General features: G+C 37.5%; 1 protein-coding gene and 1 long non-coding RNA gene across 2 annotated transcripts; one reads left to right on the top strand and one right to left on the bottom strand.

Moving 5' to 3' along the window:
- Window positions 1-7,093: 7,093 nt before the first annotated feature.
- Window positions 7,094-10,634, top strand: LOC137031345 (uncharacterized). Its single transcript, XR_010896522.1, has 3 exons — window positions 7,094-7,229; window positions 10,216-10,363; window positions 10,500-10,634. It is a non-coding gene; the product is annotated as an uncharacterized lncRNA (long non-coding RNA).
- nod2 (nucleotide-binding oligomerization domain containing 2) lies at window positions 8,360-13,713 on the bottom strand. The gene is made up of 11 exons (XM_067402283.1): window positions 13,421-13,713; window positions 12,673-13,201; window positions 12,246-12,372; window positions 10,211-11,975; window positions 9,981-10,064; window positions 9,773-9,856; window positions 9,602-9,685; window positions 9,429-9,512; window positions 9,144-9,227; window positions 8,965-9,048; window positions 8,360-8,499 (listed from the first exon to the last, which is right to left on the bottom strand). The coding sequence occupies exons 2-11, from the start codon at window positions 13,150-13,152 to the stop codon at window positions 8,427-8,429; spliced, it is 2,949 nt and encodes a 982-aa protein (XP_067258384.1). The 5' UTR covers window positions 13,153-13,201; window positions 13,421-13,713; the 3' UTR covers window positions 8,360-8,426.
- Between the last annotated feature and the right edge of the window lie 5,043 nt (window positions 13,714-18,756).

Raw genomic sequence — 18,756 nt, 5'->3', positions numbered from 1 at the left:
GTGATCTTTTTCCTAAATGACAAAATGAAAATCTTATTCCTGTCTATTAAACCTTTTACAAGTATGACCACAGTGAAACACAGTGTTGGCACTGCTGCTGACTATAAAGTAGATGTCACGTACATGTATGAAACAGCTTTACAAACAATAATTCACATTATGACAGAAGTACTGAAATAAAAGTTTATAGTTCAGATATAAGCACTGAAGTCTACAGTAGCAATGAAAATATAATAAATCACCTTTTGAAAGTAACTTGATGCTTCAAATAAAGATTGTATCGATTACATTGTTACACCAGTAAGTGGCAACAAGGGACTGTTAATAAAATGTATTTGTCATTCAAAAACACTGATTCATCCAGTAATGAAACAAGTGAAGTCTTTATGAGTGAGTCATTGAATCGTTTATTTAAACTGATTTTTATAAATAAAAATTCTAATTAAATATTTTAAATAGACTGCAGCAATTAACATTTTGTCATTTTGTTCTGTTTTCTATTCAGAATTGTGGGAGGATTGTGATATCTATTTTAAACAAAAAATATCATGATTTTCAATTGATCCAGAATCGTGCAGCTCAACTAGTAGTCCTTTATTTAAGCAGCAACTTTATGATTTTAATTTAATTTAATTACTTAAATATATACAGTGCCGTGGCACTGGAAAATAGTTTCCGTTTCAGGGCTGAGATAGAATATTATATATAACATTGCTTACTTGTTGTACATTACAGAGAAATATTAAACCATATATAAACTAAGGGCTCAAGCGCACACATAAAGCTTGCCACACAAAAGTAATAATTATGAGTGTGTAGGGAAAAAACAAGGAGAAAGATGCATGAAGTGGCCAAGTGTAAATAGGGCCTTGTTCACGCCAGACCAGTGTTTCCCAAACTTTTTTCAGTAACGGCACCCTTTGAAAATGTTTTTTAAAAAATTTGAGGCACCCTACACTAGTGTTGTCATGATACTGGAATTTCTAGCTTCAATTTGATACCTTGAAAAGTATCAATATTTGATACCACAGGGAAGAACCGCCATATATATTGTCATATTGATATTTTAATATTATCTAGCTTTTGTCCATCCATTGAAAGTCTAGGAAATCAATCATTTCTTCTGAAGAGATCACTTATATGATGACAGATTTTAATTTAGACCTTTTTTCATATATAAATATTGCCCAAGTACAATTACAACTGTCTCACCTAAATGTTCGCTCACTTTATGTATTTGTGATTTTTACAATGGGGTAATTTTATTGCAAATGCACAAGATAGCTTGATTTCGAAATTTGAATTGAATTAAAAAAAAAGAAAAGAAAAAAAAAGTAAACAGTAACGATAGCACAAATAAATACAATAGAATAAAGATACAAATTAAATAAATTGCTTTAAGTTTTTCAGGTAGGTTTAACAGTAGTAGGGCTATTCAGGTCACAAATACTACAAGAAACTGAATAAAGTAATTAAATGTAAAATAACCTTGGATAGTCTTCATTGTAATTAAATTGCAAAGGGGCCACCATTTAATATGAATAAAAATAATAATTTAGTTCATATCTGTAATGTCTAATTAAATATATTATAAAATAACAAAAAATAAATATTAAACTATTACTTTGTATTTACTATTTAAGCACTCTGATTGGTTGTGTTAATAATAAACCACCAATTACCAATTATCTATGTTTGCTGCATACAGTTACTGTAGACATGAATAAATAGGTCTGCATGAAATATCAAAATTATTGAAATATCACAAATATGTTTAATTTAATTCATGTGAAGACTATGCAGTTTTATTTTTACATTTGATTATTTACACATTATTTTACTGGAATAAGCTTCACATCAAGCCTGATCTTTCTTCTCTTCAGCCTGACATACAGTTCTTAGTAAATGTTTAACAACACAAACCAATGCATTAGAAGAGTCACAATGATTTGGGTTTATAAAGGTCTAATAACTGTTATGTGCCCGACTCTCTTGAGGCTCGGACAGGTCCAGTTCCACAGGGGTGCAAATGAAAGCAAGAGCACCCTCAGTCAAAGCTGTAATAATATAATAGAGTCAAAACGGATTTGGCAAATGCTCCAGTGCATTTGTGTTTGCACTCTGGAGAGCATCAGATGTTTCCATTTACTTTTGCAGTGTTAAGAAATATAGCCAATCATAGACATATCTGTTGATTTCTAGAACACAATGGCCAATCAGAGCCTTCAGAAGTGTTTAAGTTAGTCAGAATCCACTCACTGCTCAAAAAAATGGAACTTGAACAAAACTTTGATTCTGGAACTGGGCCTGGGGTTGGTAACCCATTATCTGAATTTTCTGTTAATTGCCAGTTTAATCAATAAAGACTGTGTTAACAATCTCCGTTTATAAGTCTCCAATTAACCAACATGACACAAAAAATAGTCAGGTTTGTTAAAATTCTTGCAGTGAAAACTTGCGCATTTGGTTGTATGGGCTGTGAGTTGGAAAATGTTGGGAACCACTGCTCTGGAACATGCATGTTCATTAGGTTTATCATCCATAAATACAGTGGGTTTTTTTTTCTGTTTTTGCACAATTTGAGCTAAATCTATGATAGCATTGTTGTAAGTTCCTGATTTCAAATATGTTATTGAGATTGACTGATATTGACAAAGTTATGTCGATTTTGTCTTTCTCCAGAGGATAAATAGGAATGTAATTGCATACTGGAAATAGCTGTCTGGGGGTGTTACAATTTTGGCCGCCAAATGAACTGACTTACCTTGAAGGGATTTTGGTACCCTTCACGATGCCTCCTAAAATTACCAGCTCTGACCAATCCTTCCTGCTCACCTCTAATGAATTAGCAGTGACCCACTAGTATTTGCCATATTATTACCATAATTAGCAACTGCAAGACCATGGCTGGGAACATTGTGCAAGATTTGTCTACTGCAGATATGCTTAAACTGAGTTAAAATTCAGTCATTTAACATGGGGTTAATGAATATGAGAACTGCTCAATATCAAAAATGTTGCCAACATCTTTTAGAACAATGATGTTAATGTGTCATCTGTTTCATTTTATTAATGTTCATATGCTTTAAATAAACAAATAAAAACAAATAAAGACTATAGATGACTTATGACAATTATTTTCAATTTAATTTAGGCAATTGAAGTGAACTGTGTTAAATGTAATACACACCCACTAAGCTAACACAGTAACTTAAAATCATGTAATAAGTCATGTATAGCATTAAAGTTCACATGAAGCTGAACATCCTCATAAAATTGCTAATCAGAATCAGTGATTATAATGGGTCCTATGTGCTTTTGTTGCGATGTGTTGCGATGTGTTGTGCCTTTTGCATCCGGTGTAGACAGAGTGTAACCTGCCAGGTTACACCAATGCGACTAGAATCGACGGTGTATGATTTCCATATCAGTGACTTATTACTTCAGTGCTTCTTTCAGCTTTCTGTAGCACAGCTTCCGAACTTTCCGCAAAAACAACTTCTGCATTTAGCATTCAAATACAATAGTAGTTATTTTTTTCCATTGGTAAAATTTATATGAATGCTTCTTGTTAGCTGATTGGCTACAGTTTGATAATCTAAATATAATTTTGATAATTGAAGTTTTAGGGCCCTATTTTAACTATCTAAGTGCATGGTCTAAAGCGCTCGTCACAAGTGCACTTAGGGTAGGTCTGAATCCACTTTTGCTAGTTTAAGGACAGGAAAAATGGTCTGCGCGCTTGCCGCATGGTGCAAAAGGGTTGTCCCTATTCTCTTATTGAGTAATAGGTGTGTTTGGGCGTAACGTGCAATAAACCAATCAGAGTCACATCTGCCATTCCCTTTAAAAGCCAGTTGCGCTCGCGCCATTGTGGATTTGCTATTTACTTGGCGGAATTTGCAAGCGGAAAAACTGAATGCTTCTGTAACGAGGAAACGGATCTGCTTGTGCGTGAGGTTAAAGCGCGCGAGCAGATCATCTACAGGAAAAGCCGGATTTCACCAAAGTCTTTATGCACACAATAATAATCTTTTACATTGTAATCCTTTTATTTTTTAATAATTAGCATGTTTGTGTCCTGGTGCGTGTCCCTGTGTGCGTAATAAGCAGAGTGTACGCATGTTGTGCACCCGCATATTGGCGCATTACTAACGCGCTCTTTAAATAACAAAAAAAATATTGCGCCATTGACTTTAGACCAGGTTTCAGTTGGTCATTGGCGCAGTATATTTCAGTTGCCTCAAAATAGTAACGCGCCTGAAAACACCTCATTTTCAAAGAAGCACGCTCATGAGCACACAAATGGGCGCAAATGCATTTGCTATTTAAACAACATTTAAAGACACCTCAACATCACCAAAGGCTACAGCACTGAAAATTACCAACACAATTATGCATAAAACTTTGAAAATGTATTTATTACACTTAATTGCACTCATTATTGAACCAATTTAGTAGATCCTTGTTGAATGAAAGTTTCTTTTAAAATAGAATTGTGCTGACCCAAACCTTTGAATGGTAGTGTAAATATAATAATAGGCCTAATTAAAAAATGCAAAATAATCATCAACATTAATATTTAGGGAAGACAATTAGACTACATTTTATTTGATGGGGGGCAGTAAGGAACCTAGATAACGGATAGGGGGTGCTGGCCCAAAAAACATTCAGAACCCCTGATCAAGGCCTCCCCGGGTTTAGTCAACTTTTTAGGAAGAAATTGTGCTGAAAAATGGCACAACATCTTTTAAATCATATTTTAAATTACTGGATCTCAACTGGTGGGTTGCAGCACAAAAATAGGTCACACGTCTGTTCTGACAGGGTTGAGGAGAGCAGGGAAAAATGGCACTAAATGCAAATAATAAAATGCATCTCTGCAACTTGTGCATAGTTACTGTAGGATAGTCATATTAGCAAGTAATATGTCTATTACCTTTTAGAAAGGAAGGAGAAAAAATCTTCCCATATTTTTGTTCCTGACAAAAAAGGCAGTGTGTCCAAACAAACACTTTTGTTTTTGGTATTTTGGTGAAAATGTATCTGTCATTTGTAAGAAGCTTGCCATATAGACCAGCTGACATGCCCTCATGTCATAACCTCATAACCTCATTCCATGACCAAAACAACTTAGGGTAAAACAAAATATGACCCAGACAACATTAAATATGGATTCACTTAGAAAAAGAGCAAACATGAGTTGTGGTGACCACAATGTTGGACAGTTTCATTTGAGTTATTATTGGCTGTCAAGATCCCATCAAAATCAATTAGTATATAAAATAAAAACTATAAATCACACTTCTTCTGTTGTTTGTGCATTGACACAATTATTGATTATCAACAAAATTATATGGTAATAACTTTTTTGGTCCTATGTGTGCAGTACAATTTATTTAGTTTTTGTTTAACAACCATTTTGCTTACTTCTATTTGGCTACCATTAGCTGTTCAGTTTGAAATATGGGTCCTTAAAGGTATAGTTCATCCAAAAATGAAAATTCTGTCATCGTTTACTCACCCTCATACTTCTGTTGAACACAAAAGAATGTATTTTAAAAAGGTGCTGTCTTTTGTTCATAGAATGAAAAGTATGGAAAAAACAGTTTTTCAACATTTTTCAAATATCCCCTTTTGTGTTCTACAGAAAAAAAGGCATATAGTTTTGGAATGGTATGATGGTGAGTAAATGATGACAGAATCTTCATTTATGGGTGAAATTTTCCTTTAAGCAACATCACATGACAACCACTGACTTAGCTCTCTGGCATACCTCATCAATGACCACGATATTAGAATAACCAACCCGAACACACTTGTATCAACAGTGACTGTGTGACTGGTTTTTCCCCCAGCAGCAGGGGAATTCACACAGCAAATTAAATCTCACTCTGAGCTTCCTGTATGCACAATGATGGTGCACACATAGTACCACTACTGCATAATGACTAATATCAGGAATAAAAGACAAGACAGATAATGCTCTAGCGAATTAACTTTTACTGATATTGCACGTGTCATCTACTTCTGTCTGAAATGTAAGACGTGACAGTGAAGATCCAGCAATATAGGTGGTTTGGCAGTAATTTGGTCCATCCTAAAAATGTCAACGTGGTTTTTTTGATTAACATCTACAGCCTATCCATATTCAGATCTCCATTCTGGTAATTATTAGTGCTCTGGGCAAACACGTCAAATGGTACCAAATCTTAAGGGTGGCAAAGCCTACTTAATTCCAGATGAATGAATCAAGGAGGGCTATAATACCTGGCCAACGCATTCTGTTAGCATTCCCATTCATCTCAGTGGCCTTTCTTGTTGTTTGACATGACATGTAAAACAGGGCCCCTTCTGAGAAAAAAGTTGTGAAGCACAGCTCTAAACAACACCGATGATCACTTTGAGGGACTCTCAAGCTTTGATGCTGTCTGTCTTACCCCTCCCTCCACAGCCATTGATATTCAGCAGACAGTGATCTGTGAAGAAGTTGATGCTATGTCAACATAGGAAACATGCAGAGCCTAGAAAACCCACCTGTAATGCCAATGTATTAGCAATATGAACCGGTTTCTGTAAGTGCAATGACTGTATTCATGATGTAATACACCCAATGTAAATATCACATCAGCGTTATACACACTATAGACAGTCACTGACTGTGAATGCTGGAAGAAAACGATGCAGCAGAGATGGACAGGCCTTACACTAAATGACAATAATCAAGTACAGAGCGCAAACTATCAGCTTCTCTGTCAACGGTTATTCCTAGCTCGGTTCGGAGATAATGTCATTGCTGGATAACGCTGTGTTGTCATGTATATTCAGCGGATCTGGTTACACTTACGGATCTAAAGCTGGTCATGTGTCAGAGTCAGTCTGTAGAGGTAAACAGGTGACATCAGCATGAGCGGATCAGACTCCTCTTACCTGACGTTTAAATATCCCGGTATTCACCCGTCTGTCTTCAGTGGCATTTGAGATTATTCCAGTGAAACTCTCGTGGCGCTTTTAGTAATGATGATGGTGTTTATTTGACATTGTCGGATGGGCTCAGCTGAAGCCAGCGCTGACTCCACTCCGCATTACTACCAGTTAATGGAGGGACAGTCGCCTCCTCCGTGAACGTTAAACCCGCTGGTAATAATCTCGGGCGAGACGATGAGGGAAACTCGAAAAAATCCGGTAATATTGGTATAGCCGAGGTCGTTGTTTCATTTGAAATCAGTGTGAGTATTATTTACAGTGTGATTGTGTATGTGACGGTTAAACCAAACGTGCTACTTTACTGGAGAGAAACTTGTTCTCTTATTGGCTAGTGAGTGACAGGTACAATCTGATTGGTCGTTTCGGTTGTCCTTTACTTAGACCCGCCTTTTGGGGTTTTCCACTAGTTTGGCTGAGGAGTTTTTAAGGAACTGGCTGAGTGAAAGGTTGAGCACTGCAGTTTATTACATATATATATAATGCTTAGCCTACTGAAAATCTTATAAAATTCAGTTTTATTTTCTTAAATTTGTATTTTTACAGCATGTTTTACATAGATCCTAGATGAAGCTCTTGTAAACTTTTATCAGTAAACATCTGTTTCATGAGTTTAATAAATCTATGGTTTCCATACAGCTTAACATAAGTCATAGAAGATGTAATTAAAGGGATTTACAAACATCATAACAAACCCTGACAATCTGTGTTGCAAGTAACAGACAAATAGACTATGTATATACAATATAAAATGTAAACTCACATATAAATTAAAATAAGGTGTACAATAAATTAAAACTAAGACAGTGCAATGGATAGAGTCAGACAAATGTGTATGTTCCTGATGGTGTGTGTCACTAGGCCCACTTAAGAAGTTCAGTTTGTGTACTGGGTAGAAAGTTTGCATCTTACTTATTAATGTTCTGAGGTTTTCTTCTACAAAGACACTTTTATAGTACATTTATGACAGTCCTGATGAAGCAACCTGAGGCACATTCAAGTCATAATGGTAACAGACGATCCCAGTCATTCTCCAGCCCCATCTGACATTCTGGTTCAGGGGTGTCCAAACTCGGCCCTGGAGGGCCACTTTCCTGCAAAGCTTAGCTCCAACTTACCTCAACACACCTGACTGGAAGTTCCTAGTATGCCTAGTAGACCTCGATTAGCTGGTTCAGGTGTGTTTAACTGGGGTTGGAGCTAAACTCTGCAGGAGAGTGGCCCTCCAGGGGCAGAATTGGACACCCGTGTTTTGGTTAGACACTAGATATTTAGCTTCTGAACTACCTCTATTCCAGATCAGCCATTTTCAAGACAGGCACTTTGACTAGCTATGGCTTCCTGCTTGTATGCATTTGTTTTGTTGTTTAAAACAAAAAAGAAAAAAACATGGGCTTTGGATTTGGGTGTTTGGTGGCAGGCATTGCAGAGGCATTTTGCCCTCAGAAGGTCAATCTGCTTTCTTGCTTGCTCAGCTCCTCTTCTTCCTCTGGGCTCAGATTATTTCCTCTCAGCCTTTAAGAGTACAAAGCGAAAAACCTTTGTATTAAGGATGTTAATATTATTCTCAGCACAAACCATTCACCAGGCATGGGTATTAATGTAATAAGGCGTAGTACAATTGAAATTCTGTTTGCACTAAGATTAATCAAGTCCCAAAGTAGTTGCATCATAACTGCTAATCATTACATAATGGGGGAATGCTGTCACATTAAATGGGATAAGTGGTCACCATGGAACCTCCCAATAAACACTCTATTATAGGCCTTTGAGCAAAACAAACAGGTGAACAACTATTAAAAAAAAATTCTACACAGCAAAAATCATACAGACATTCAAAAAAATCTTATTGTTTTCCAACTATGCAAAACGTGTGACAACGTGCCCCACATTTGTCCTGATTCTTGACAGCATGTATGCTATTGTGGATTTATCGAGTAATAGCACACAGTCAGCTAAAATACTGGAAAATGACCTTACCAGATTTCCTTAACACTAGTGTTCATTTTCAGTGCCTCTATCAGACACTCAACTCCGTCCCTGCTGATACAGTTTTTGTTTAGCCTGAGTGAGAAAGACAGAGAGAAACATGTAATTCTGACTTTAAAAAAAACAAAAAAAAAAAAAACATTTCAAACAAAATGGATTAATTCACTCACCACAGTTCGACTAGAGTTTTGCTCTGACTGATGAGTTTAGCCAGAGCGCATGCACCTGCATTGCCCACACCATTATCCACCAGACTGAAACAAACCAACGCAAACATTGTTATAACCCACAAAAAGTAACACATGCTGCATAAAGTAGCTCAGTGCTCTGCAAACATAGACAGGGCAACCTTTCCTATTCCACTGTTTAGCATGAACTAGCTGCTGGGGTTTTTTTTCTTTTCTTTTTTTCATTGTCATAGAATGCAGAATTAATATAGGACTATACAGGATTACCTTAACCATATTAGTGTAGTGCTATTCTTCAGTGCATTTGCCAATGCCTCAGCTCCCCTGTCCCCAATTGTATTACCCCATAATCTGAAAATAAGAAGTCAGAATGGAAATATAATTTAATATAGGTACAGTATTGAAACATTGGAGCACAGTATTCTTATTATTGACCTCACCCCAGAAACTGCAAAGACTGGTTGTAGCTTAGGCCTTCTGCAAGCTGCTCTGCTCCCTGTGATGTGATGTTATTATTTCCAAGCCTAAAATCAATTTGGTATGATTAGAATGATCAAAATCCTATAGGCCAGAACTAGAACATAATAACCATAGATGAAGTAAGCACTGACCTCAAAGCCAGGAAGTTCTGCTTTGTTTTTAGCAAACAAGCAAAGTGCTGGGTGCAAGCATCTGTGAGCTTGTTGTTAAAAAGCCTGTGGAAATGATGAGGTAGTAATAAAACTTGGTTGTATAAGTATAACAATGCAATTAAAATTATCATTATTCATAAAAAAAAAAAAAAAAAAAAAAAAAGGTTAAGGTGTTTGATATTCTCACGCTATTTTTTGGAAGCTTTCACATTTCGCTCCCTTTTCCAGAAGTTTCCGGATTCCTTCATCTGATATGTTATTGTTCCTTAAACTGTGAAATTCAGAAGTTTCAGAAAATCAAATCATCAAACAGAGAGATGATAAGAATTTTCATTTTTAGGTGAACTATCCCTAAGACAAAAGAAAGCCTAAACAACAATTCAAACACAACCACAATCAGTTAATCTCTCATCTTACTAAAGGGAGTGACAAATATGTAGGCACGGTAGAAGCTGCTCCACTCCCACATCTCCCACTGAATTGTTGTCTAACTGAAGCCCAACAGGATTCCGCAGATGCTTTAGCACATACGCCAGTGCGGTACACTCCATCGGTCCAATGTTACAGTAGGTGAGCTTCAGGTGTTCAACTTCTAACTTAGCCACAGCATCTTGAGCGATACTTTTGTCTTGAATTTCATATATGCACTTGATTAGCCAAACAAAACTTGGCATAGCATGCATGCTTTTCTTTTCACCCTCTACAGGACGAGGAATGGACTTGAAATGTGTCTGCATCCCTTTAGACAATGACTTCACAACCTGCTTGAACTTGCGTTCACGCACAGCAGTGGGACAGCAGTCCAGGAGGAGACTATGGTGCCGCTGAGATAAAAGTCCTGACACAAACTGAGCTGTAATCTGGAGGTTTGGTGTCTCTGCCACATGAGACTCCTCCTCCTCAACCGAAGGATCAATACAGTGTCCAAGACATCTTTGAGACAGGCCCGACAACTGCCTGTGCTGAGGCTGAAAGAATCTGGAGATAGCAGGACGATTGTTGTTACGATTCAGAACAACGTACAGAGCAGCAAAGAAGCATTGTAAGGTGATATGCAGAAACTCATAGTGTTTACAATCTGTCACAGATAGGTCATTGCAGAAAATGAGGAAACCCATGCTGACATCCTGTTCTGTGAGCCCATTTCTTTGTAACTCATATCCAGAGAACACATAACAAGAGGCTTCCAGGCCTTCCAATGCCAACTGTCCAAGTTTTAACACTGTGTCCAAATGTTCCTCCAACCAGGCCTTTCCCAGGGCTCCTTGGGACAGAGATGACTTTCGCTGGAAGAAATGCTGTAGGACCAGTAGGTAGACATCAGTAATGGTCTGAGGAATACCATCTTGACCACCCAGAAGCTCCTGGTGGCACTTGGTTACAATCCAGCAGAAGACTGGGATGTGGCAAAGACCTAGCAACACCGTGTTAACCTGGAGGGAATCTATGACACGTCTAGCCATAGCAGGGTCACTGTGATGTTTCTTTACAAAGGAGTTGATGCCACTAGGAGAAAAACCCTTCAGGTGCACTTCTTTGCGGAGATAGTGCTTCAGCGATGGGCCCACAGCCTGTGGCCTGCTGGTGACCACCTTCAAAATGCCCTTCATTAGCGTACCCTGCAAGAGATTGAAAAGCAATACAGGTATAGGCACTGGCTTTGTGGGGCAGCAGTGACGTTCTTCATCCCTGAAACCCTGTTTGAACTCATCAAGCCCATCAAAAGTAAAGAGGACCATATGAGGGTGGTCTAGGATGAACTGGAAAACTTCATCCTGACTTCGATCAGGCCAGCAACAGTGCAGGAAGAGGAGCTCTTTCAGAGACAGCTCTCTGTGCTCTGCATTTAGTTTGCGGCAACTGAAGGGGAACAGCAGGAAAGTGTTTGTGAGCAAAGCTTCTCTTGCCCAGAGCAGGTGCAGTCGCTGAAGCAGTGTGCTTTTGCCACTTCCTGCCTCCCCAGACAAAAGAATGGTGTCAGCATCTTCATTAAGAGTCCCTATGGGACCCACCACATCCTCCAGCCCTAATGTAGTAGTTTCACCAGAACCATCTACCACTTCAAGAAGCCCATCGGTGTAAATATCATCCAAGGAGAAACGTCCTGCCCCGCCGTAGGTTCTAAGGAAGAGGGACTGGGCAGCAACAGAGCTTCGCAGCTTCTTCTGGTACAGCAGACAATCTGGAGAAAAAATTTAAAGATTTTTTTGTAAAATATAAATGTAAAAATGATTTTATTATCTTAAACTTGTATTTAATATTCTTTATTTCATTCGTTTTTTTTTATACATTTCTAAATTTATTTACATTTATTTTACATTTCACATTTACATTTATATATTTAATAGTCAACATTTATTTAAATAATTATTATGCCCATCTCATTGCAGTTAACAGACAGTAATATCAAAGACAAAGTCATGAAAAAAGACAGCTAAGAAATGTCTTATACCGGCAGAAAGATGATTTTCTTTATCTTCACTCTTTGGTTTGGTTGGCTCTGCTTGTTCTAGATACTGTAGTAAGGTCTTTGCAGCAGTTTCCCCTTTAAACTTCACTTGGTCTAACAGCCTCCGAACCTGCAACAATCCAACACGATCATTAAATGTAAAATCTCTAAACAAGTAAAGGATCTTTACTGTGAACAGGCTTGTTAGAAATAAATATGTCATATGGCAAACTAATTTGCACTTATCATTTACTATAGGAAAATAGTTCAAATCTGAAAGCTGTTTGGCAATTCAAAAGTCAGTGACAAGGAATTTAGTCATGGGGCAAATTATATGACAGTTAGTCATGGGGCAAATTAAATTTCAAGGATTTCATAATACAAAGAAGCAAACTAATTTATGGATTAAAGTACTATTCAAACAAGTTACCTGTTGTGAGGGTGTGTATACAGGTAGTTGTACCCCATCACAATCTTGGATGGTGAAGCAGCCAGTTGTCAGTAAAACATCCAATGCTCCGTCAATATTATCTCTGAGCTTTGTCACTAACACTGGCCTGTCAACCAGTAACATTAAAGTTGCAGTGTCTGGTGTGTTCTTGCCCACCGCAGCACATCCTTTCCCAAAACATAGCCCAGCCTTCTGCTCCTCGGGTAAGACCTGGTTAATCGCAGCCAAAAAATGGCTGCATGCATCTTCTCCTTTATCATGCACCACATCTAAAAGTTGCCGGATGTTAGAACATAGAGGTTTCTCCGCCACTCGTACGTTTAGGTAATCCTCCCAGACAAGAACCTCCCATGCCAGGAGCAGGTCCAGAACACATTCCAGAGGTTCGGCACTGCCTCCTCCACATAGGACTGTCAGAAGCTCTGCTCGCTGTGTTATGATCAACTGGTGAGCGCTCATAGTGGAATTCAGTCTTGTCTCAAAGTCAACAGTCACAATCAGAGCCCAACTGAAGGGATGAGACAGAGAAGACGGACATCACAACTTCTCACTAAACCCCTTCATATTGTGACATTTATTACATTTCAAAGAGATGTAAAATATTGGCAAAAGTTCCTATAAAAGCGAGAGTAATTCTGGGCATTCATTTCCTCATTTTTAACAAAAGAGAATAGGCCATACGTGTAATAAATAAATAAAATAAAACAAAATAATAATTAAAACTTACCAGACAAGGTCCAGAATAGTTCCTGGACGTCATTGCTCCCCGACTACAAGGTGAAGAAAATCGTTCATTCGTAATCATACGTGTACGCGTATCATTTAAGAACAAATGCGTCTCTTTTGAAACTTTCGAAATTTATATCCCAAACAAAACACGCTTACAAATGTCGGTCTGCTAAATATTCCGTAGCCTGTGATTCTGTGATCATTGGCAGTCTATATAGCCTACTCTGAAACATGAAAACACCACGAACACATGCTTATCTGTCGTTATAGTCAGTCTGTTTGGTCACTCACTTTGAAATGATCGTCCGAACTGAAAGTGAAAGGGGAGGCACTGCTGTCCACTGAATTTTCAGGAAGTTAACGTTAAGACGTTGACACATAAAGCAGTCTGTCTTGTTGCAGGTAAGAACATTTATTTACAAGTCAGTAAGTCATTGTCAAAAATTTTGATATAGACTAATATTCATAAGTAACTGTTTCAGTTTTAATATTTTTAAATATAGGCTACTTGCAGCATGCAGAACCACATCTCAAACTCAAGAGGGAACCCTAGCATCATATAAAATGTAGCCTTTTAGTTTATCTCAGCAAGCAAACTAAATAATAAATATTTAAAGTTAATAGATTAAAGGCGTTCATAGTGTTCAGCTTACTTGTTTTTCTTGTTTTTATAAATGCTACTATCTGTGCACATTTTCTATAATTTATCAATAGACTAATGTTCAAGAAACATTTTCAGTCAATTACAACAAGTGATTTAAATATTGTTTGATTGCCTAACTAGTGGGCTTAAAAGGATAGTTCATCCAAAAATGAAAATTCTGTCATTAATTGCTCACTCTCATCGTCTCATCTCATCATCGTTCCACACCCGTAAGACTTTCATTCATCTTCAGAACACAAATTAAGATATTTTTGATGAAATCTGAGAGATTTCTGTCCCTCTAGACAGCTACACAACTGACACTTTGACGTTTCAAAAAGATCATAAAGAGATCGTAAAACTAATCCATATGAATTGAGTGGTTTAGTCCAAATTTTCTGAAGAGACTCAATTGTTTTTATGATGAACAGATTTAATTTAGGCTTTTGTTTTATTCACATATAAACATTAATCAGCGAACATAAACAGAAGCTCATCCGAACCTGCTTGTCACACAAGAACAAACCTCTTGCAGAAGCTCAAACGTGCTGCGTAACACATGGGAATGAACCTCATTGGTTCTCACATGCCAAGCAAACATGCTTGAGCTTCTGTTTACCACAAATGATGTGTTGATGAATGTTTACATGTGAATATAAGCATAAATTCAATATGTTCATCATATAATGCGATCGTGTCTCTTCAGAAAATTTTGACTAATCCTCATATGGATTATAGTTTACGATCACTTTATGAACTTTTTTAAGCATCAAAGTTTCAGTTGCGTAGCTGTCCGAAAGCTCTCAGATTTCTTCAAAATAATCTTTGTTTGTGCTCCAAAGGTGAACTAAAGTCTTATGGGTTTGGAACGACGTGAGGGTGAGTAATTAATGACAGTATTTTCATTTTTGGGTGAACTAACACTTTAACGGCTTCTGGGTTTAAACCAGAGGGAATTATTCTGTTCTGTGCAGACACAGTATAAATACTGATCTGTTATTGCATTTATTTATTTAGTCTGTAGTGTCATTTAGAGTTTTAATCGTTCAAGTAAAGCAATAGTCTATGTTATCTTCTGATGATGAGACCCAGGAGTCAACTGGGCAGTGGAAGGTGCTGTGAGGGTTTGGTGTTGATCCTTTGTGTGGGCTGTCTGGCTTTGATGAGATGCTGATCAGCGTGATGTCTCCATCCCTCTCTGTCACCCACAATGTAAAAGACAAAAACTATTTAAAAACTTGGTTTTTCTTGTTAAAGTTACATGAATTTCTTTGAATTTCAATTAATTTGAATTCCACCTCCATACATTCAAATTTGAACTGCAATTTTGCATTCTGTTTCTTACCTCAATTTGAATTGAATTCAAATTCAAGAACTGAACTGGGATTTAAAAGTTCAATTCTGAATGATGCACAACCCTGGTTGGAAGAATTTGAGAGAGCATAATAAACAATTCTGAACCACAGTAATGGGCATTTTCTTCCATTAAGGAGAGACAACCAAATTAACTGACTGACTTACTTTCCTTAGTATCTCTCAATGAACTTGTCTATCATGCTGGTGCATTTCTGGCATTGCACTGGACACAGAAGATCAGTCATGCAGTGGCCAGCTGACATGTGCTGACAGTGACAACACAATTAGCCAGTGACTCAGCAGAGGAACAGAGCAGCAGTATGCAGGCAGAAGCTGTAAACAGATTACCTTCAATTCTCTCCTTTTTTATCTCAGATTTTTTAGAAGTTGCACTGTCAAAACTCTCATTGGGGGGAAAAGGAATTTGAAAATCTTTAGAGCTAGGAAATATATTTAGGTTGTTTTTAGCTATGAAAACGGAGTTAGACACCCTGGTCAAATCAGGCTTATTGGCCTAATATCCAAACAATTGAAAGCAATGCAAAAAAAGTTCTTTATACCTAAAGTGTGTCTGAGAGAGATATGTGACATCTCCAATATGCCTTTGTCTTTGATCTATAATAAAAACATGCGAAAGAGAGTTGTTTTGTTCCTTTATTGCCTGCTGTTTTGTCATGATTGCTTAGTCTCATATTCCCCATGTGTGATGATTAGTTTGTCATCTTTCTTATCAGTGTAGAATATAAAGCTAACAATGACAGATGTAATGATGACAAACAGTGAGGTGTGGGTTGTCATGTTGCTTTTCCAGAAAAAACTGTTGGGGAACAGAGAGGAGAGTTCTGACAGAAATGCTAATATCCTAATCAGAGAAGTACTATGAATTGAACTCCCTTAGCATAAATGTTCTTGTCATTTCAGATTTTGTAAGACTGTGGCTTGCTCCCTAATTGTAAATACTGGAAGACAAGAAAAGATGCAGGATTTTTACTGTCTTTTCAGCATGATGGGGTGACCTTGTGATATACAGTGCTCAGGGTAAATGGGTACACCCCCTTTGAAAAGTAACATTTTAAAGGTGCCCTAGATTCAAAAATTGAATTTACTTCAGCATAGTTGAATAACAAGAGTTCAGTACATGGAAATGACATACAGTGAGTCTCAAACTCCACTGTTTCCTCCTTCTTATATAAATCTCATTTGTTTAAACGACCTCCAAAGAACAGGCGAATCTCAACATAACACCGATTGTGACACAACAGTCAGGGTGTACGCCCCCAATATTTGCATATGCCAGCCCATGATCAATGCATTTCACAAGGGCAGCCAGTATGTCTGGATGTGCACAGCTGAATCATCAGACTAGGTAAGCAAGCAAGAACAATAGCGAAAAATGGCAGATGGAGCAATAATAACTGACATGATTCATGATTACATAATATTTTTAGTGATATTTGTAAATTGTCTTTCTAAATGTTTTGTTAGCATGTTGCTAATGAACTGTTAAATGTGGTTAAAGTTACCATAGTTTATTACTGTATTCACGGAGACAAGAGCCGTCGCTATTTTCATTTTTAAACACTTGCAGTCTGTATAATTCATAAACACAACTTAATTCTTTATAAATCTCTCCAACAGTGTAGCATTAGCCTGTTAGCCACGGAGCACAGCCTCAAACTCATTCATAAACAAATGTAAACATCCAAATAAATACTATACTCACAGGAATCGATGTATGCATGATGAACACTTTGTAAAGATCCATTTTGAGGGTTATATTAGCTGTGTGAACTTTGTGTTTGCTGTTTAAGGCAGTTGAGAGCTCGCGGGGCAGGGAGGGGGAGATTTAAGGGGCCGAACGCTTAATCTGTGCATATGTAATAATGGCTCAAAATAGGCAGTTGAAAAAATTAAATAATTAAAAATATATATATGGGGTATTTTGAGCTGAAACTTCACAGACACGTTCAGGGGACACCTTAGACTTATATTACATCTTTTGAAAAGGCACCTCTAGGGCACCTTTAAACAATATCTCAATGAACACAAAATTTCCAAAATTTTGACATGACTAAGTTTTATATAACATCTGTTTAACTTTTAACATGAAAGTAAGGTTATTGATATAACTTGGATTACACATTTTTTCAGTTTTACTCAAATTAGGGTGATGCAAAAATGAGTACACCCCACAACAAAAACTACTACATGTAGTACTTTGTCTGGCCTCCATGATTTTTAAAGGGATAGTTCACCCAAAAATGAAAATTTGATGTTTATCTGCTTACCCTCAAGATGTAGGTGACTTTGTTTCTTCAGTAGAACACAAATGATTTTTTACTCCAACCGCTGCCGTCTGTCAGTCAAATAATGGGAGTGAATGGTCACACAATCTATAAGAATCAATAATCATGCACAGACGAATCCAAATTAAACCCAGCGGCTTGTGACGGCACATTGATGTCCTAAGACATGAAACGATCGGTTTGTGTGAGAAACCGAACAGTATTTATATAATTTTTTACCTCTAAAACACCACTATGTCCAACGGCATTCATCACTCGATTCGTGAGGTCTGATCGCGCTCTGACAACGGAAGTGATGTCTAGCACTCATTGAAGTATATGCGCGAGACATCACTGCTGTTGTCAGAGCGTGATCAGACATCACCAAGCGAATGCTGAATGCAGTTGGACATAGTGGTGTTTTAGAGGTAAAAAATGATATAAATACCGTTCGGTTTCTCGCACAAACCGATCGTTTCGTGTCTTAGGACATCAATGTGTCGTCACGAGCCGCAGGGTTTAATTTGGATTCGTCTGTGCATGTTTATTGACTCTTATAAATTGTGTGACCATTCACTCCCATTATTTGACTGAGAGACATCAACGGTTGGAGTTAAAAATCATCATTTGTGTTCTACTAAAGAAACAAAGTCACCTACATCTTCGATGCCCTGGGGGTAAGCAGATAAACATCAAATTTTCATTTTTGGGTGAACTATCCCTTTAATGACAGCACCAAGACTTCTAGGCATGGAATGAACAAGTTGGTGACATTTTTCAACATCTTCAACATCGATCTTTTTCCATTCTTCAAAAATTACCTCTTTTAGAGACTGGATGCTGGATGGAGAGTGATGCTCAACTTGTCTCTTCAGAATTCTCCATAGGTGTTTGATTGGGTTCAGATCAAAAGCCAGTGAATCACTTACACCCTGTTCTTCTTCAGAAATCCAACAGTGGCCTTAGATGTGTTTAGGATCATTGTCATGTAGGAAAAGTGCACGACAACCAAGGGCACTGAGTGATGGTAGTATCTTCTCTTTCAGCATA

This window comes from Chanodichthys erythropterus, chromosome 11 (genome assembly GCF_024489055.1).
Source record: "Chanodichthys erythropterus isolate Z2021 chromosome 11, ASM2448905v1, whole genome shotgun sequence".
Classification (NCBI taxonomy): domain Eukaryota; kingdom Metazoa; phylum Chordata; class Actinopteri; order Cypriniformes; family Xenocyprididae; genus Chanodichthys; species Chanodichthys erythropterus.
This window is presented reverse-complemented; position numbering and strand designations above follow the sequence as displayed.